The sequence below is a fragment of the Biomphalaria glabrata genome, chromosome 8 (genome assembly GCF_947242115.1).
Source record: "Biomphalaria glabrata chromosome 8, xgBioGlab47.1, whole genome shotgun sequence".
Classification (NCBI taxonomy): domain Eukaryota; kingdom Metazoa; phylum Mollusca; class Gastropoda; family Planorbidae; genus Biomphalaria; species Biomphalaria glabrata.
In genome coordinates this window covers 3,912,423-3,934,533 of record NC_074718.1, presented here as the reverse complement: position 1 = coordinate 3,934,533, position 22,111 = coordinate 3,912,423, and the positions used below count along the sequence as shown (strand labels likewise).

The 22,111-nt window shown below is 33.9% G+C and overlaps 1 protein-coding gene, 1 long non-coding RNA gene, 1 other non-coding gene and 1 pseudogene across 12 annotated transcripts in view; 2 read left to right on the top strand and 2 right to left on the bottom strand.

The window, feature by feature from the left end:
- The window catches only part of LOC106054712 (BTB/POZ domain-containing protein 17-like), a 43,382-nt gene extending 37,471 nt beyond the window's left edge, over positions 1 to 5,911 (top strand). For all 10 annotated transcript variants that reach the window (XM_013210701.2, XM_013210703.2, XM_056038275.1 and 7 more), the window contains 4 exons: positions 1,090 to 1,396; positions 2,043 to 2,231; positions 2,628 to 2,762; positions 3,901 to 5,911. In XM_013210701.2, the coding sequence (XP_013066155.1) occupies positions 1,090 to 1,396; positions 2,043 to 2,231; positions 2,628 to 2,762; positions 3,901 to 4,110 (841 nt within the window). In that variant the 3' untranslated portion in view covers positions 4,111 to 5,911. The remainder of the gene's footprint in view (positions 1 to 1,089; positions 1,397 to 2,042; positions 2,232 to 2,627; positions 2,763 to 3,900) is intronic.
- A 1,624-nt stretch (positions 5,912 to 7,535) lies between these two features.
- Positions 7,536 to 7,758, bottom strand: LOC129927937 (small nucleolar RNA U3). Its single transcript, XR_008779591.1, has one exon. It is a non-coding gene; the product is annotated as a small nucleolar RNA U3 (small nucleolar RNA).
- Positions 7,759 to 10,689: 2,931 nt separating this feature from the next.
- Positions 10,690 to 13,436, bottom strand: LOC129927678 (uncharacterized). Its single transcript, XR_008779319.1, has 3 exons — positions 13,008 to 13,436; positions 12,300 to 12,376; positions 10,690 to 12,020 (listed from the first exon to the last, which is right to left on the bottom strand). It is a non-coding gene; the product is annotated as an uncharacterized LOC129927678 (long non-coding RNA).
- Positions 13,437 to 13,778: 342 nt separating this feature from the next.
- The window catches only part of LOC106054698 (uncharacterized), a 44,126-nt pseudogene continuing 35,793 nt past the window's right edge, over positions 13,779 to 22,111 (top strand).

The following is a 22,111-nucleotide window of genomic DNA, read 5'->3' as shown; positions in this document are numbered from 1 at the left end:
TATAAGTTGTATGAAGATTGAGGTATTTTCTTTAAAAAAAAATTTAATTATTTGTAATGTTTTTCTTTTAATGACATCATTCATCCAAATAAAGTATTTTAGTTTGTTTTTTAATTTACAAAATTAAATTGTAACAAATAGATAGGTTTCCGCTGACTCTAACTTGGGTCATTTAACATAGACTATAATCTTACTGGTTGAATTTGTAATCTAATAATCTTTTTTTTTTTTTCAAATCTTTTTCTATTTATTCAATTTCACTGTATTTATTTATTTTCAGTAGCGTTATGTTGCAAATCATGAATTATAAGAAAGAAAAATAAATTGCAAAAAAGGAAGAGAAAAAAACAGACTCTTCTTTAACACTCACTGTTCAGTGTATTGGAACTTGATAGTGATTAATCATGCCACTGTGTCTGGGTTTTATCCTATGTAGGGCCTAATTAATCCTGTAGACAGTTTTTGTTGAAATAAGAACGTACATAATTATGATTTAGATGAAATGAGAGATTCACTTTCAAGACTGATTAAATTAATCCATTCCTTTCCCTTCTGCAACTAGGCAGTCTAGGTTTCAGTGTTGTCAACTTTATAGGGGATGTCTCTCTGATAGCAAGGAATTCAAAATGGATACAATCAGAGGCTGAGTGGTAAAGGGTATAAAGTACTTCACTTCAAAACTTTTAGGGATCTTGGGTTGAAAACCTGCTGATGACTGATAATTTGATTTTCAGGATTTTAGGGTGCTCCATCTGTAATCCTGACTTTAGTTGGGAAAAGTAAAGGCAGTTGGTCATTGTGCTGGTCACATGACATAGCCTCTGATAACCGTGGGCCACAAAGACAGATGACCTTTACATCATCTGCCCATATATCACAAGGTCTGAAAAGGATACTTTTTTTTTTACACTTTAGTCAGTATCGAGAAGTTGAACCTTGTAGAAAACTATTAACTTAATTTTTACAACAAAAAGGACAAAGTAAACTTTTGCTAGTGGACTTTTCAGCAGAAAAATTAACATATTACTCTATCTGATAGTACAGTTATAGAAAGGCTTCGACAGTTGTAATGTTGTTTATTTTCCACAGATCTCCATTAGTGAAGAATGCACTGAACTGGTACTCCTGGTCTAAAGCCCTTCACATGAAGGAGCTCATCCATCAGTGTTCAAAGACCATTGCCTGGAATGCAGAGCAGTTACTGATCTCTCCAGAGTGGCACCACATGGACATTGACTTTGTCAGCGACCTGTTGAAGAATGGTGACCTTGTCATTCAGAGGGAAGACATGCTGTTCAGAGCCTTGCTGCATTGGCTGGAATCAGAGGAACGGAGGGAACACTTTCATGAGTATGCCAAGGAACTGTTGCCCTTGATCAGATTCCCACAAATGCAGGTTGGCATCTAGAATATGTTTATTTTTGGTTTAAAAAAAAATAGCTATGTACAATTAATACCTATATTAAATAAGCTAAATAGCCAATATGTCATCTTTAATGTTTATCATGCATCATTTGAGACCATTGTTTTATCAAAGTACTTCAGATTGGGGTTTACAGTGGGGAATAACTTTTAGGTCATATGAAATCTTGATGAATATTGCGATATTGTTAAGCAAAAGTTATGTTTTTTTTCATAACCATATCAAGTTACATAATTGAGAGGAAGCATATGTTGTACATAACTCTTTGGTTACAGTGGAGCTATATACATGAGCTTTATTTCTTTTGTTAGAGTCTGAGTGTGTAACGCAGTGTTACTGTCTCCTGTGTACTTATTTTATCATTTCCATCTTAAAATGTTTAAGTCAGGGTTTAAGCCATGGCAGTTTCTCCTATTACAAACAAAACTACAAGAATACAGGTTATTGAGGATTACTAATAATTTAAAAGGATATTAAAAATGTAATTCTATTGTTATTGTTTTTTAATTAATACGTTATAAGATAAATATTATAATTACTAGACTTTAAGACAAAAATCGATCCTTTAAACTCTATAACTTGAGTTGGTCTCCCTAACTCTTTTATCTCATTGCTTCAGGTCAAAGAGTTAATCTCTGTTGAAAAGAGTGACCTGTATCAGGACAAAGAATTAAAACCACTTCTCAAGAAACTCATCAACAAGGCTTACAGGTTCCGTGCCCTGTGCCCTCATCAGACTGATATTGACGTCTCATTTGCCCAAGATTTTTACTTACCTAGAAACTACCTTGACCTTGCAGTTGATAATGTAAGTTGATTTTTCTTTTTCGACAGTGAAAGGGAATGCAGTTTCACAATGTGTGTTTGAAAACAATGACGTATGCAGTTGGACTAAACTTGTGAGGTGAAAGATATATTTCAAAATGTACAATCATTTGTTATTTCTATTTGCTGACTTGAATAAATTTTAAATATAGCAATTTAAGATGAAACAGAAATGAAAATTTTGAATATTCAAAAATTTTGAGAAGTGTTTAAATATTTCAATTTTTACTATAAACTTTTAATAAATTAGTTAAAAAAAAAAAGTCTTGAAACTTTAAGGTTTAAAACACAAAATTATCAGCTTAAAAATAGTACATTATATTATGAATAAAATTCAAGTCCTCCACTATTGATTGTTGTAAATCTTCAATCTCCCCAGGTTCACATGCAGAAAACTTTAAGGTATGGCATACAAGTGGATGTCAGAACTTATGTTGGTTCTGTGCCATCCGAGTCACGGGATGGAGAGTGGAAAATAACATACAGGAAGTCCAATGATACCTGGACTTTGCAGGTAATCTTTTAGTATTTATATCTTTTTGTTTTTACCTTCCCATCCCAAAACAAAGGTTCGCTGTAGATTGTATTATCTGTGCAACAATGCATAGTTTGTCCTTACTTGCTCTACATAAACACTTAGGGTTTTAAGCAGACTTGGCTTATGATAGAGACTCACTGTTATAAGTTGAGTTTTAAAAATATTTATTATGTGCTTATAATCTTCTTTGGGGTTGGAGAGCCTGATCTTGGTGGTGGTGCTTATTTCCCTGGATCTCCAGCTGTTCTTCAGATGATGGAAAGCTGCTCAAGCTTTACCAATGTTGGTTCTGATATCTGCATGTTACTCCAAGGTTGTCCAGGATAATGCCAAGATAAGTGAAGCCTTTCATCTCTTCCAGCACCTTGGCTTGGACTTGGGTTGTTAAGCCAATATTACTTAATGCAGCAGAGACCTGAAAAACCACCATCACAATCATGACAAAAATCCAGGTATATTCATCAATACCTGCCTCAAGAAGATTCTTATTATCCACTGGCCAGACAAGATCTCGAATGAGGAACTGTGGCAAAGAAAAAAATCAGTATTGAAGAAATTATCAGAGATGCTGGCCACACTTTTACAAGCCTGCATCCATCATCACAAAACCCTCACCAGGAGCTCCCAAGTAGACGACCCAGAAATACATGGGGCCGAAATTAGGAAGTAGATGGCAAGCAGTTGGATAGACCTGCCCTGAATCAAAACACCGAAAGGAAGCTGGTTGGTGGCCTTAGCCCCAGACAGAACCACAGGCAGAGATGAAAGATGATGACAATAATCTTCCTTGGATGGCTGCTTGCTAGTGTAGCATGTGATTGTCATGGGTTTGAACCGTTTCTCCATCATACCCAACTTACACAAGATCCTTTTTTCTCTCCCTTAATTTTTATTTTATTAAAGTTTTGTATGCTCATTTGATTAGCTAATAGCTTATTAAGAGTTGTAGTTGTATGTTGGTCACATCAGCACTTAGTGCAAATACTAATTTATAACGAACTAAAAGTTTAGTTGTATAAATAAAACAACAAAAAAATAAAGTTCTTGCAGATCGAAGATATTTGAATTTTTGCTTCACTTTTAATTCATTACTTCCATATACCTCCTCCAACAGATATACTGTCATGAGTCAGCCTTGCAAGGGGGTGAGGCCCGTGTGCAGGCTGTGCTAATCATCACAAACCAAGATGACCAGGTGGTGCAAGTGGAAGAGTCAGAGGTCACCGTTTGCACCAGAGGGACACACCTGGCCATGAATGCTACAGTACCTGACCAAGACCTGTCAAAGAACATGGCTGTTCTATTCAAACCTATTCCCAAGTAAAGTGGATTGAGTTGATACTGGGAAGAATCATGTATATAATTGATTTATGTTTTGGTGCTTTATTTAATTTGAACACACAAACTAGTGAGGGCATCCTAGGAAGGCAGAATGTATTTGTAGCTCAAATGTGTATATTTGTTTTTATTGACAATTTAAGAAGTAGATATTTGAAAAGAGAAAACTGAGATTGGAGCTCTTTGAAAATAACTTACATGATTTTCAGAAGTACTTTACAAGAGTTAGTGGTATTGTATTGGTGTTTACTTTAAGATAGCTATACATATATATTTATATTTGGTTAAATCACTTAAAATCCTTAAGCATTGCACATTTATCAAGAGTGTCTCTCAGGTTGGACTGTTCATAGCTTGCTCATTTGAATTGTTCATTTTGTTTACAACTATCTTGATCATGTCTGCAATTGTTGTGAAAATTTGTTGTTCATTTTGTATACTACTATCTTGATCATGTCTGCAATTCTTGTGAAAATGAAATCATATTTATTTGTTATTTATTGTGTGTGTTCTATACATAATCCTCTTGGGGCCAAAGATAATTTCAAAAAGTCATTTTTTTTTTTCATTTATTTATTCAAATCCCAACAAAATTTTGGGTAGACCATGTGCAAATCTTGTACAGACCAAGAACCCAGCGCTTAACAGACCATATCCATTTTTTTGTTATATTAGTTGTATTTTCAAACTTTTTTAAAAACATTTTCTGAAGATGAAGAAAGATTGTATTTTCCATGTATCACAAAACCATTTGTATGTTTTTGTCTTCTCAAGCCTCTAAGATGATTTTTTTGTTCTTATAGTGTTTGACCTTTTAGTAGGACTATGTCTTGTGCATAATAGTATTTAAAAATTAAATTAATATGACATGATTGCTTGAAAATGTTTCAAGACTAGTCTCTTCTAGGGGAACACATTGTCTCTTGCGACATTTTACTTGTCTTTGTTGGTATATTTTCCAACTGAAACTTTTTAAAGACAAAATGTTGACCTAATTGACTTGTGCATCAAGGCTTATATAAAAAAAAAATTGACTTGACTACTATAAAGGACTGTTACAGCCTCTTTACAAGACATTGACAACTACAATATAGAACTGTTACAGCCTCCTTACAAGACTTTGACAACTCCAATATAGAACTGTTACAGCCTCTTTACAACTTTTCACTTGAAGTTTCTAACTTTTATATTCATAATTTTTTAATGAAAAAATACTTTGAATTTCTGACATTCTTTACAAATTGAATATGAAATAATTTCTTTTTCCAGAATCAAAACTTTGGCTTTTGTTTTTCTCATTTTGCTTTTGACTTGTAGAACAAGTTTAATCCCTAACATTAGACAGAAAATTTTAGTTTTCTGAGAAGACTGCAAGAGTTTGATTTCAAACTCTTTGGAACTGAAAGTAGTGATAGAAATGTTTGTCTGCAGAGCGGATGTTTCTAAAATTTCACTGTGTCTAATGCTTTATGATCTAGAATTTTTTTTTATGTGTCAGTTGACAATTTCTGTAGATCTTCTAAAGCTAAGTTAGCAGCACAAGACAGTTTAGTGAGCTGACAATGTCATAATAAATTAACACAAACTTTTTCACACATTTTTGATCTGACTAAAGGGAAATAATTTAGGTCCTTTTTTTTGTCTCTGTAGTGTGAACTGCTAAATAATATCAGCTTAAATACAATGCTGTATATATCACACTTGTTCTTAAGTCTCAGAACTCTTCCATTAAATATGCTTTTGTCTGATTTTACAATTGAATTAAAATGTGACATTTTCAAAACAAATTTTTCTTTGTTGTTCATTTTTAATGTCATAAATAAGCATAGGCCTATATAGGTAAGTGAAACATTTATTTTTATTCAATATTTATGTACTGATGTTGATATTTTTTAGTTTTTGGCACATCGTCAAAGTTTAGGCCATGTTGTGCCCTGTACAGATGTAACACAATGAGATTGTAAAAAGGAAAGAAGATATAGTTTTAATTACAGGATGTGATAATGTAAATACTCTAGACTGGACGTGCAAAAAGAGGGCAGTAAAAAAAAAACCTTTTCTTTGAACTGATCTAATTTTATGTTTAATGTCAATAAATATAAATCATATGCTAACAATAAACTTATTGTAAGAATGAACAAATGAATGAACATCTTTTGGATGTAAACTGAATAAAAACTTATTCATTACTTTGTACTTTTCAAAGCTGATGAGCTTTGTTATCACAAGGAACAGGCTTTTGAGAAGATGTTCTGAAGCAAAGACAGTCTGAATTTAGATTATTAAGAACAAGTCATTGTAAATAGCTTTACATTCACAATTAACTACATTTACACAGTATTTGTTCATTTTTAACAGAAGAATTAGCCTAAAATTATACGAAATCTCAACTAAAATCAACATTGTACACTTTTGAAGGACTAATTGCTACTATGTTACAAAATGTCTTTCTAAACTATCAATTATGGTTAACAAACATAAGGAACTGACCATTGGGTAGTCATCAAGGCAGAGGTTCTCAAACTTTTTCAATTCAAGGACCCCCCCTAATAAGCCATACAAATTGGTGGACCCTGGACACAGCCTGATTTGTCTGCCCAAATCACATATTTGTAAAGCAGGTGACATAACTAAGCTCTCCAATACTCTGTGTGCTTTTCATCTTTGATCTATTTGCATTGCCCTAATATATGAAGCCTTGAGAACTTTATTTTTTTTATTTTGTGGCATTGCTCGACATTTGCTGGTTTTTCCTTCAGTTCATGATTAGATTATAAACAAATGACACATTGAAACATATGACACATTGTGGCTTATCACTGTTGCTGTATAAATACAAACGGTGAATATTCAGGAAAATATGGACATAGTTTTGCCTCTCTATTAGCATCATTGTCTCATAATAGTCAGATGACGAAAAGGAATTAAACTTTCATGAATTATCAATATGTACCTTTATAACTAATTATAAAACGTGCGTGACTGGCTGGTGTTGCTTACGTTGGCTTGTCATGGTGTCTCTGTGTTGTTGGTTGGAAACTTTAAGATGGCGTGATAAAGCAGAGAGATTGAAAGAACATTGTTGATTGGTGGTTTGTAAAATGATATTCATGAGCAAAATTAGATTCTATCACAGGACTATTAGAAATCATTGTCTTGCGTCGACAATGACTTAGTCGTAGATTTAACATAAGACACAATAGATGTTAAGCAGTAAGGGAAGAAATTATTATTCCAATTATCCAATCGAAGAAAGTGGCTTTTAGCGAAATGCAATTTTTCCATCTTAATGTGGACCCCAATGATAATCGGGTTCCGCTAACCACAGTATGAGAGACACTGTCCCAAGGAGTGGAACGTCAGACTCAGGAAGAGGGAGGATTGCCAATCGTACATTATGAATTAAAAGACACCACTCAGATTGCCTCTACTTCCTCCGTCTCCTCACTAATAGAGGAGAGGAACGATCCTCAATGATCAGTGAAACTGTTGCGAGAGCAAGCAACTGTCTCGTGATCGACTTCACGCTCAGAAGTAGAGACTCAATCTCGTCATCGTGGTTTTCGGGCCGTCCAGATTTACTCGACGTCTCGGCAAGACTACCTTTAGAAATGATCCCTAAAAGTATGATCTTAAAAAAGCTTAATTTTATTAACTTTAAGTATTAACTATTTTTTGTTTTAAATATGGTTAATTGTATCTAAATACTGTTTAGAAATTTGTATTTAGTAAAAATGATATATATAAAATTTGGTCTGTTTTATTTTTGATTATGATTTGTGTACCTCCCTCCACTTAAAAACACATATGTATATTTATTATATTCTTTAAGACAATTGTTTTAAAATTGGTATCATTAACAAAAAAATAGTAAAGTTGTCTAACTTGAGTTTCCATCAACGGTACTGAAAGGGAAGTAATCAGTAAAATGTTTATATTGCTTTTGCTGAACACTTCGTAAAATGCTCAGGTCCTTTTTTTTTTTTTTATGGACAGAGAAATCGTTAATATGGATAATTAAATTTAAATAAAATGAAATACTGCTATCATTATAAATATTGAACAAGTTTTATGTAAATAATGAAAAAGAAGCAACAGGTATAAAGCATATCCATATTTTTTACGATTTTTACAGCAATAGTTTTAGGGGAAATAATCCTTAATCTTTGGCTGATTTATGTTTCTAGCAAGTTATGGTTCTTGTTATTCTTGCGGGTTGTCTTTTGCTCTGATAAGGATGTCATTTTAGTTGTATGGTAAAGAGCTATATCATTTATAAATCATTTATAAATAGTTTTCCTAAAAATGTATATTTTGCCCATCTATATATTTTTTATGGGAATTTTATTTACCATTCTTCAATCAACATTTTCTTTCCGATCCTTACGTTAGTGGTGATGCAATATAACGGTTGACACTTGGGTCCAAAATGGTAGCTAAAGGTCCTAATTGTGATGATGACCTGGGCTTTGAGATCTTGGATAATCCACGGAAAGTTATCTAGGCCAGTGTCAATAACAAACAAGTTAACATCTCCACGTCCAGACCATGTAACACTGTTGAGCAGTCATGGTTATCGAGAAATTGTATATAGATCATGATCATTTGCGCTTGTTCATGGTAATATACCCAATCCTGTCATCGACACAAATGTAAGCGAGTAGTCTGAACGAGATCAGCTTTTTTTTTTTTTTTTTTTTTTTGTTGTTCATCAAAATGAACCAAAGTTCACAGATTTCTGAATGCATGTAGATCCGAACTTGTTCCTAGTGCAAGGTTCATAGTTGTACTCGAGGGATACAACAACGGTGCGAATATGAAATATAAAAATGAATAGGCATAAAAATGGATTTAAATCAAAGGGCACTTTTTGGTACAGTGTCCAGCTCAGTTTTAACGGATTTTTTTTTCTAGAAAAAAAAAAGGGGGGGCGGCATTTTTTAAATTTCGCACGCAGGCGGCCACACCGCTCGCGGCGGCCCTGAGAGGGGGGGGAGGGGTATTCGGAAGAATGTTTTCCCGTGCTGACTTTAAGCGCTAAGTAAACACAACTCTGCTCGAGTCGGGTGTCGAACCTCGAGCCCCCTTCGTAGCTAGCCAAACCAAGTTTAAGTGTACTTAGCCTCTCGACCACCTCTTCTTATTGCCTGCGTTTAGTTGCCTTCAATTCTATCTTGATATTTTGCTTTTTTTTTTTTTTTTTTTTTTTGCTTGTTTTTTAAGTATTTTTTTTATTTTGCTTGTTTTTTTTTTTTTATTTCATCGATGCCCCCCCCCCCTTATTTCCCACATTCAATTCTTGACATTACACCTTCCCTTCTCTTGCCTTAGCGCTCAACAGTGTCACCTTTTTTTTTTTTTTTTCACATCGCCTAACAGAGTTATCCCCTCCTTTCTCTTACCTCCCCTTGACGTAGGTAAAGACAAACAATAGACTATACACTCGTGACCTCCGTGACCCCAGGCCGTAAGGCTGGTTTGTGACGTAGTAGGTCAGCGACCATTGTTTCTGATCGTAACCAGAGCGCTTAGGCGAAGTGTTGTAAACTGTAACACAGCCAACGTGTAGTTGTCCTAATGACTATACACAGACGTATTATTAAACTAGACTAATCACTGGATCTAGACTTTATGTATTTACTTAATATACACACTAAGTGATTGTGTTAGCATTAGCGCTTAGGCGAAGTGTTGTAAAATGTAACACAACCAACATGTAGTTGTTGTCCTCATAACTATAAACAGACGTATTATTAAAGTAGACAAATTACTAGGTCTAGACTTAGATGCTCATAACTATAAACAGACGTATTATTAAAGTAGACAAATTACTAGGTCTAGACTTAGATTCTCATAACTATAAACAGACGTATTATTAAAGTAGACAAATTACTAGGTCTAGACTTAGATGCTCATAACTATAAACAGACGTATTATTAAAGTAGACAAATTACTAGGTCTAGACTTAGATGCTCATAACTATAAACAGACGTATTATTAAAGTAGACAAATTACTAGGTCTAGACTTAGATGCTCATAACTATAAACAGACGTATTATTAAAGTAGACAAATTACTAGGTCTAGACTTAGATGCTCATAACTATAAACAGACGTATTATTAAAGTAGACAAATTACTAGGTCTAGAAATAGATCCTCATAACTATAAACAGACGTATTAAAGTAGATTAAGTACTAGACTTAGATCCTCATAACTATAAACAGACGTATTATTAAAGTAGACTAATTACTAGGTCTAGACTTTATGTATTTACTTAATATACACACTAAGTGATTGAAGACTGCTTTGTGTGTTGTTGTAAACTGTAGTGTGTTGTAAACTGAACTGTAGCACATCTGGCTGAATGTTTGCATTAGTGCTTAGGCTAAGTGATATAGTCTGTAACTCATTAACGTGTAGTCATGTATGTTATGACTTTTCTATAAACAGTATTACACCTACAAATGTTATTAGAATATAAAATTGATCAGTTGCTTTACAACTTAATGTACACACTAATGATAACAAGCATCACAACAGAAATAACACAACATGAAAACAAATGTGTGGTGTTATATAGCAATTTTATTTGCAGACAAAGGATACCACTTTAATGAGTTGCAATTGCTTAATGAACATATGGGAAAAAAAAATATCAATAATTTACAATACACATTTTAAAAATACAATGATTACATATAATGTTAATGTGATTTAAATATATGGATGGCTGCCTGTTTAAGCGGTTTGCTCATATAATGTTAATGTTATTTAAATTATATGTTATATATATATGGATGGCTGCCTGGTGGAGCAGCTTGCGCTCCGGACTGTCGCTTAGATTTATTGATGGTCCCAAGTTCAAACCCTGGCCGCTCCCATTCCCAGTCATGCAGTCATTAAATTTCTTTAGAACCACATGAACACAATAACCAGCAAACATATCTTATCTTATAGATTACACAAGTTACTTCAAAAAACAAGATAATTACCCATAATATAACATCTAACAGTTGGACTTACAGAGAACCTTTATGATGTTTTGATGAATCTTTAAAATTAGGAAAGATAAAAGAAATATTTTCATCTTTTTGATTTATCCCACTGTATCTTAAACCTTTAAATATATGTAGTGTACATGGTCAATAACTTATATAAGCAGGAATCTGCAGGATGTGGGTAGACAATACTTAATTTATATAGTCCATAAAAAGTGACATGGTCTTCTTATTTAGTCCTGTTTGGTTTAAGTCAATTTAATATATTTATTTCATTGTCATTTTGTGTATTTGTGTACTTAGTGTTTTCTTTAATAGCATTTAAAAACTGTTAGTATCGTTGGTAAAATTTTTTGTAGAATATTGTTCTATGAGTTCTAACAAATTAATAATTTCATAAATGTAGGATACAGTTTTAAGAAGTAGCTTATCACCTTTACCAAATACTTCTGTTTGTTTAAAAAAAAAACATCAAAGAGATGTACCAAGAACAATAGAATATATATATACTACCTTAACTGGACCAGAACCTTTACAATGTACATAAATCATACACTCCTCTTGACAAAGAACATCCAAAACGCAGACACATTTATATTTCTTACACTATCTTGAAATTCACTGAAATCACTGATATGTTTTTTTTACTATTATATCCTTATATGTTTGACATGTTTCGGATGTTCCTTCAGAGTTGACGACAGGGGATGGGAGCGGGCAGGGTTTGAACCAGAGACATCGATAAATCCAAACGACAGTCCAGCGCGCAAACCACAAGACCAGGCAGCCATCCTGTGACTTCCTGAGACTTAACACTTTTTTTAATGCACTCTCTACTCTTTCATGTGTAGTAGCTAGTCCACAATACTTCATTGTCTTCAAAATGTTAACGGCAGATCTGAAAGTTAAATAAAGTTTACTATTAATATTTTTTAGATGAAATGCAAACTGTAAATAAATACTGTATATAATATAATAATATCAAACATTTACTAGAATATCTATTGATAAAATCGTTATTAAATTAATAGATTTACATAGTTCTAGCCTAAAGTAGTATTTACTTCCTAGCAATAGCCTCTTTTTATAGTCTTGTTGATCATCAAAAGCATAAAAAATTTAAATTATTTATAATACAAATATTATATGCTAGATGCTAGTAATAATTATTACTTACTTTAGAGTATTCCTTTATAGTACGTAATCCTTCAATACTGTCCATGATACTTCGTCTTGAAAATGTTAATGGCAGATCTGAAAGTTTACAATTAATTTTTTTTTTAATGAAATGCAAACTGTATAAAATATAAAATAAAATGTATATATTAGGCCTATATATAACATCTAACATTGACTAGAATAATTTGGTATATACCGAGGTATAAAATATGACAGATCTAATAGTAACTGTCTAACAGTCTAATAGAATGAGTCTATCATCCTATGTAACTATAGAATACTAGTAATAGACTACAATAGATTATAGATCTGTACTTCTACTGGTTATATAGATCTATATATAATATATATATAAAATATATATGTGTATCTCTATCTATTATAAATCTATAGTTACTACCTGTCTATTTGTACTTCTATATAATATACGGACTATACTATGCTATTGGTATATAAACTAGATCTAGACTCTATAATTATTGACAGAATCGTTATTAAATGAATAGATTTACATCTAGATTTACATTTAGATCTACATCGTCCTAGCCTAGATCAAGTATTCAATGCCTAGGCTAGGCCTAGATTTCTAGATCTACCCACTTTGACTTTATAATTATATAATGATTATCATGTTAATCATCAAAAGCATAAAAGTCAATTAATTATGTATAATGTTAATATGCTGGATCTAGAAATATTTACTTACTTTAGAGTACTCCTTTAATGGTACGTAGATCTAATCCTTCTACTAAGCCAAAGGTATTACCGCTGGCCATTTTTTCTTTCTAAGCCACCATTCATCATCTTTTGGTAATCGGAAAGCATATCTGCTAGTAGTGCTAGATCTAGATCCTTTACAAAACGAGGCATTTGTTCACCATTGTAGATCTGGAGTTTTAATCCATGATGAATATTTTGAAAAGTCTAAATCATATTTAGATGAAGATTCTATTTGTTTCAAAAGAAATCTTTCTGTCTCTGTCTATGTAAACTACACAGCAACACAGTGGACTGAGTGGTTACGTACACACGCATTAATCAGTGACGCATAACCTTGGCCTCTGACCAGTGATGACGTAGGCCGCGACCTGGTCAGAGCTAAGGCTTTCTATGTCGAAGGCGCCGATACACTAGACATACTTACGAGCAGGTGCGCTGGTCCATGACATACATTTGATTATGTTCGGCCCAGACTGGTAATGACCAGGTACAACTACCCTGTCCTCCTCCTCTCTTGCCAGTTTTCACTCCAAGCGCAATCTCTTTTCTTCGCCTCTCGGTCGAGCATTGTTTCTAGACCTCCTCTTAAGATGTGTGACTTTCATAAGGCACTTAAAGTCAATCCTTTCTTATGGGAGAAAATCTCGAGGCCTATACGGAAGAGTTGTCCAAAGATTTACCCCCCCCCCTACCCTACCCGAGTCTTTATAATCGCGAGTAGTGTTGGAACTCTAACAATTCATTTCCTTCTTGACCAACACGCCTTGACCAACACGGTCTCCAAGTCGACAATCTTTCGCCAAACGCTTTCTCACATTCCCTATCAGAAACCTGGCGGTACGTCTGGACACGTAAATTCACTATTGTTCTCATTTCGTTACATCGTGTGTACAATGTTAGATGTAAGTTGTTTTTTTTTCCTACTATATTTTATGATATACATGCCCTTATATTATACACGAATATCATACTTATTTACCCATTGTCATTGTACTCAAACCAGGTGTTGAAATTAATGCATATTACTTTAGATGACGACATAAATAATACATACTATATCAGAGGTGGGCAGCCTAGTTTTCTATCATGTGCCACTTTTTTTTAAATTTTGTTTTTTTTTGTAAAGGGGGGGGGGCATATATATATATATATACGCTCAACATTGTCAATTTTTCACATTATATATTATTATTATTATTATTATCATTATTATCTTCTTCTTATCTTGAACAAAGTTTTGCTAACGAAGCTTACACAAACAAAGATGTAGCTATCAGAATAAACAAATATGCCACAGATGGCCTATATATGGAAATAACGAATCACGTACTTCGAAAATGCATTTTCAGTGAAAAATCTGTTTTCCCCCTTATTATAATTATTTTAAACATTATTCCTTTTTTTTTTTTTTGTGAAATAGCCGAGTGAGTTGGTCATCATCTTTCCTTTGCGTTCCTCGTGAAACATAGAGCCCCAGTAAAAAAAACAACAAACACTCCTCACGGTGTCTTGGTAGTTTTTCAATTCCCAGATTTTTCCTGTCCTCGGCTTCATCTAGTATACAGCGTCTCCACGTTCTCTTTTTGTCTTCTTTTGCGTCTTGTTCTCTGGGGTTCCACTCTAAAGCATTGTGCAGTGATCGGCCTTACATTAGTCTTTCCGCTTTCCCTGTACAGCAGGGGCTCTCAGCCTGTGGATCGCGACCCCCTTGGGGGTCGATTGACGATTTGTTAGGGGTCGCCAAAGACCATAGAAAAAGCTTATTGTTTTTGTCTATTCCTCTATTGCTGTGTGTGTGTGTGTGCGGGGGGGGGGTCGCGGTAGAGTTAGGGATTGTAAAACGGGGTCGCCGAGCTTAAAAGGTTGAGAACCGCTGCTGTACAGACTTTCCTTTGTGTACCTCTACTCTCATCTCTGACTGTTTAGTGTTTGTATTTTTTTGCTCTGGTTTCTGTAACAGTGACAGTATTTTTTTCCATGGACAGGTTTTTCGCCTATTTCACAATCCTCGTGTCCCGGGGAGGGTGATGCACTTTTTGTCTCTTTTCTTACAGATTTATCCAGCTTGGTGGTATCTTATCTTATCTTATCTTATATAATACAGATGTTACTTTTAAAAAAGAAGATGATTACATCCTACGCGTCATGCATTCAGTCATGCATATTAACCAATTTTAGCAGCAAGGCGACCAATCTACGGCTAAGGTCAACTAGGATTTTTATATACCAGTGCACTGTTATGTTTATCTACCTGTTTAATTTATCCTCCCCACTAAAATAACATGAATTTATGAAACAATAGCAAGAGACTGACAATAAACAAATAATAAATAGATAAACCATAGACTTATCTCCCCTTTTGTTTTACACTGGACTCTACTCAGTTTCCCTATATAAATCGCAGAATAAAATTAGTTTATTAATTAGTATTTATTAATTTTATTAGTAAAATTGATGTCTTCGTTATAGGAGGTGAGCTTGTATTTAATTAAAATCAACATTAATCTTTAAATAAATGCTACATTTTTCTTTTGTTTCCTTAGAGTAAGGAGACTCTAACAATACCAAGACCAGTTCGCAAGACCAACAAAAATTCAGACAAGGCATGTATCTTAAAGGACGTGGGTAACTTTATGCAGGATGTTGCTCAGTTTTTACAACCAACAGGATATCAGTGATGTTATCCTCAAGGTGAGTGCTCAATTTATTTTTACACAAACATAGCCACTAGAGGGGGAAGAGTCAGCAAAGGACTTGCAGGATTCTTTTCTCTGACCATTTATATATATATGTTTTACATATTTCGGATGTTCCTTCAGAGTTGAAGATAGTTTACTTCCTAGTCCGAACCTCCCGCAGGACGACGGGGGATGGGAGCGGGCAGGGTTTGAACCCTCGACCGTCGATAAATCCGAACGACAGTCCAGCGCGCAAACCGCACGACCAGGCAGCCATATGAAATCAAAAACTTATTATAAGTTTTTGAAAGTACTTAACGGAGACTAAATAAGCTGTGGCCTCCAAGGTTAAGTTTGAATTAAATTATTAAAACATTCAAGGTTTAAACCAAGTAAAATACTTATAAACATTTCTTTTATTTATTGCATACTTAATACTTATAAACATCTCTATTATTTATTGCATAATTTATATTTATACACATCTCTATTATTTATTGCATACTTAATACTTATACACATCTCTATTATTTATTGCATAATTTATATTTATACACATCTCTTTTATTTATTGCATACTTAATACTTATACACATCTCTTTGATTATTTTACACGCGATGGGTAAATTCATATTAGTAAAACATAACAAAAACTCTATTATAAACTGTCACACACAGAAGACAGGCCATTGATCAGTATTGCTGTACATCATTTTGTAATTTCTTGGCCAGTGTTGCGTATTTCTTGAAATCGGTGTTTATTAGGATAAATATAACGTGATATCCGGGTTTGAAATGGCACGCTCGTATCATGAAAGAACGATCCACAATTAAAGATAAAATAAAGTGAAAGATGGCGGTCAGGAGACAAGATATTTATCTGTGGTATTATCATAAGTATTCTAATCCTTCTCATCTCTCAAAAGATTTCCACTACTTCCACCACACCTTGGCCTGTGTTCATTACATCATGCTATATGCGCAGGATGATATTGGCACTAACACCTTTAGTAAAATCACTAAATTTAGAAAGCCTTCAGGACAGAAGGCTCAAAAGTAAAGTAGCAATCATACATAAAACACTGAACCATAATCTTCAAATACAAAAACAAAATTTAATAAAATACTCTGAAAGACACAAAGATAAAGGCACAATCCTCGTCCCATATGCTAGGACAAATTTGTACAAATACTCCTTCTTCCCTAGTGCTATTAGAGCATGGAATTGGTTGCCTGAGCTAGCCAGGAAAACCAGTGACTTGGCAGAATTTAAGTCATTGGTTAATATGCATGACTAAATGCATGACGCGTAGGACGTAATCATCTTCTTTTTTGAAGTAACGTCTGTATTATATAAGATAAGAAGATAAGAAACAATATAACTAGATACAAATCCCGCATTACAATATATCTACTTATATTCTTTCATTTCTCAACAAGTACGAAAAGAGCAGGATGAACACTATATACACTATAGTAACATGTCAAAAATATCAACAAATATGCTAAATAAACATATTAATATATTTGATGAAATGAGCGCTTTAAGACAAAGCCTTTACAACACAATTACACGGTAACTAAAAAAAAAATTAATTGTAGATGAAATGACCCAAGTATTTTATTAAGAATACGTAGGCCACAACTGGGGCTGTGTGGCCCCGGGAAATACGCATCCCTCATTAATCTTCGGACTCGAAGACGAAATCTTATTACTTGGACATGTTCGCCGGATGGAGGACAAGCGCATCCCGAAAGTCATCCTCTATGGTCAACTCGCGACTGGCACAAGAAAAACTGGTCGCCCCCACCTCCGTTACATAGATGTAATAAAACGTGACCTCAAATCAGTGAACATCAATACTGACAATTGGGAAGACATAGCTCTAGACCGCAACAGATGGAGAGAGACAGTGACCAAGAAAGCTATGGACAGTGAAAGAACATGGGTCTCAGCTCAGGAAGAAAAACGTACAATACGAAAAATGGCCAGCTGCTCTACCACCGAAGCAAAAGCCACCTTAATCTGCGTTATCTGTGGACAGGAGTGTCTCTCCAAAATAGGGTTCCACAGCCACATGAGGAAGTGTGCTCTGAGATGAACCATAGTCGTTCTACGACTGAAGGAGGCCAATGATTTTGATTTATATATATATATATATATATATATATATATATATATATATATATATAATCCGCTGCCGAGGACAAACACAGACAGTGTAAAGAAAATCTAAATCAACCACCTGCGGACAATGGTTATGCTTGCCTTCGTTGTGGCAAAATATGTAGGTCACAGCTGGGGCTGCGCAGTCACAGGAAATACCGCATTCCTCACTCATTTTCGGATTCGAAGACAGGCCTTATTATTTTTATTATATATATATATATATATATATATATATATATGGCTCCTTTTGTCTCGAAAGGCAATGGATGCGCCAAAATGAGTCACTGGTTTTGGCTTCATCTTGAGACGGGGCAGAATCTGGTGTGGCTAATCAAGCCAATTCTAGAATGGCAGACTTTGCCACAATTCGTACATGTGTATGCCTCTGATTTAGGGCTAGCGGACAGGGCAGCTTTCTATTTTTCCCTCTTGAATAAGGCCGCTTCAATTCTTTTGTTCTCAGCAAGGGTTGTCCCAGGACGCACAATCTGTCTCCATGCACTCCGGTCTTTGGCTATGTTTTCCCACATACTTTCGCTGATGCATGTGGCTCTCATGTCTCGCTTGCAGACATCTCTATATGTTAGTCTTGGGCGGCCCTTGGGTCTGACTCCTTCCACTAGCTCAGCATATAAGATATCTTACGGGATATATATATATATATATATATATATATATATATATATATATATATATATATATATATATATATATATATATATATATATATATATATATATATATAAACTGTAATAATAAATGGCTCTAAATCAACACCAATAACAGTAAACAGAACAGTCATTAGGTCCTTTACTATTTCTAATTAACATAAATTATTTACCTAATTGCATTAGTTCAGAAACAAAAGCCAGATTTTTTTTAGACCATTGCTGAAAGAAGAATCCAAGCCTTTAAAAGTAAATGCTACCGAAAAATACTGGGTATCAGATACCAAGAAAAGAAAACTAATGAGTTGGTACTTTTACAAGTTAAACATGAAGAATACTCGAATACTGTGTAGAGACGAAAGCTGAGCTGGTTTGGTCCTATTTCTCTCTCTCTCTCTCTCTCTCTCTCTCTCTCTCTCTATATATATATATATATATATATATATATATATATATATATATATATATATATATATATATATATATATATATATATATATGTATGTATGTGTGTGTGTGTGTGCGCGTGCGTGCGTGCGCGCATTATATCTTACCTTATAAAATACAGACGTTACTTAAACAAAAAGAAGATGATTACATCCTATGCCTGTCCCTAGGTAAATCTAGTCATGCGTATTAGTAAATGACTTAAACTTATGACTTATATATATATATATTTCTTTTAATTCTTCAGGTTGGTAAGCAGTCTTATTTTGGCCACAAATTTGTCCTGGCCAAGTCCAGTGATGTATTTCGTACAATGCTGTATGACAAAAATTGGCTTCAGTCAGGTCTGCCAGAGATTATTCTAGAAGAAACTGAAGAGTGCCAGAAGTATTTCGACATATTTCTCAGGTTCCTGTACACAGCAGAAATAAACATCACTGCGGATTCTGCAGTTGGCATTCTCTGTCTAGCAGATAAATATATAGTGACATCACTGAAAAACATGTGCACACAGTATATGGTTGAACATGCCAGGTAGGCCGTTATCAACATGAAATAATAGATTTTGGTGTAAAACAGCTATTGAACTTTTATATGCGTGTGGCCGACATTTATGTATTGCAATGTTAAGTGTCAAATACATATACTTATTATATTAGAAGAACTTTTGAAAGTTTGCTTAAACTAAAATTTTGCAAATTTCTTCCTACATACTAAGTGTTTGTTAGGCGTCTCTGCGTTGTGCCTTCTCCAGGTTCAAATGAGGTAACACTCAAATAACGAAATAACACTGGCCAAAAAAAGCCAACAATATAAAAGTAGTTGATGCTGATGAACAATAAGCTTAATTTCTATTTTAAAAAAATGAAATAAAGAGAACAGCAGAATGTCATTATCTAAATATCTACTTCAGAAACTAAAGCTGATCTCCCTCTAAAGCTGCCAAAAGTATTTTGTTCACTTTTGCTGCACTTAAAATCCCAGTCCTGTTTTTAATAATCATGTTACTGTCTCTAAGCAAAACTTTCCTTTTTTTTTTTATGAAACAAATATTTTTTCGCGCCAAATTTCTAATCATGTCTTAGCACTTCATGTTTGTGATTAGTCCTTAACTATAGCCCATTATGAAAAAAACTAGAAACATAAAGTTGCTATATATACATGCTTATGGCAATGAAAGATTTTTTATTACCATACTTTTAACACTACAATAGTTTCTGTCATGGGCGTAGCCAGGATTTTTTTTCGGGGGGGGGGGGATTCCTGTGAAAATCTGACCGCACAGAATATATATGGCAGAAAAAAAAATAATTACTAAGATATTATTGAAAAAAAAAAGAAAAAAAAAGAATAACATTCATTATCTGTAAATCCAAACACATATTATATAAAAAAAAATTGTCAAAACCATCGGAGTTTCCCTTTAAAGTTAAGGTAAAGAGTCAATGGATACAACTCAGATTTTTACCCAAAACTTGACAAAGTACTTATTTTAATACATAGATGCACGAACACATTTCTATTAATGATTCAAGTGAATCAGAGCTATGAACACAATGTTTTTATCCCCAGATTTGTGTTTGAGGAGAATGCACTCAACAGGTACTTTAGCTCTGTAGCATATGATATAAAGGAGCTCATCCATCAGTGTTCAAAGACCATCGCCTGGAATGCAGAGCAGTTATTGATCTCTCCAGAGTGGCACCACATGGACATTGACTTTGTCAGCGACCTGTTGAAGAATGGTGACCTTGTCATTCAGAGGGAGGACATGCTGTTCAGAGCCTTGCTGCATTGGCTGGAATCAGAGGAACGGAGGGAACACTTTCATGAGTATGCCAAGGAACTGTTGCCCTTGATCAGGTTCCCACAAATGCAGGTCAGCATTCAGAATATGTTTATTTTTTGGTTTTAAAATAACCCAACTAAATGCATACATATAAGAATCAATCTTTAATGTTTATAAAACATCTTTAGAGACCATGTTTCGGCTAAGTGCGACAGATTAGGGTTCTTAGTCGGGAAAGATTTTTAGGTAAAGTGAATTAATTAAATCAATATTAATAAATTATTCCTAACCATTGAAAGCTTACAAGTAATATAATTTGTGTAGGCATAAGTAGTAGATGTTCTAGCATCCGGTCGCGCATGGCTCGCCTACAAACTTCTTAATCTATCTTACTACAGATGATTATGTGCTCAACTCAATGTTACTGCCCTGCCCTCTTTTTTTTTTCTTTTATCAGATGGTTTGTATATTTTTGTTTTGAAAATGCCTTTAATTAATTCTCCAATCACAAATTTTAACACACTGCCAACTCTTATTTGTCTGATCCTCCAATTTAGTGTTCTTCAAAGACAAATTATGTTTCCTGGCTGAAGGTATACATAAATAGTGTCATTCTAATTGTATTGAGAAAAATATGTTTTTATAAACAGCATTTACTATTACAAAGAAGTATGATGGTAGTTTTAGAATCAAGAATAGAATTCTGTTCTTGTGGTTTAAATTTTAGACAACTATGTAGGCCTATATTATCTGGCAAAAAAAAAACAAAAAAAACTCACCATTAAAAGTAATTAAAACTCTGTTTCCTAAGTGGCCATTAGAGTGATTTTAATTTCATTCCAAAAACTCTTGCAACTCATTTCTTCATGTCAAAGAATTAATCTCCATTGAAAAGAGTGACCTATATCAGGACAAAGAATTGAAACCTCTTCTTAAGAAACTCATCAGCAAGGCTTACAGGTTCCGTATCCTTTGTCCTCATCAGACTGATGTTGAAATCTCGTTTGCCCAAGATTTTTATTTACCCAGAAACTACCTTGACCTTGCTATTGCTTATGTAAGTAAAAAAAAAACTTTTTGAAACTAATAAAAAAAAAAAATTATGCCTACTTTTAAAATTATTTCTTTGCAAATATTTTCATGTAAAGTGTTTTTAAGCCTTTGTCAAGGTTCCAACTTTTTTACTCCTAAATTTGTAAGCTAATAAGAGGAACTGTAAAAATTGTCTTAAAAGTTAAAATGAAATATTTCCAGTTTAAGAATACTACACATGAAAGAAAAATTTGCCCTAAAAATTTGTTATAAATTTGTTATAAATCCCTCCAGGTTGACATGAAG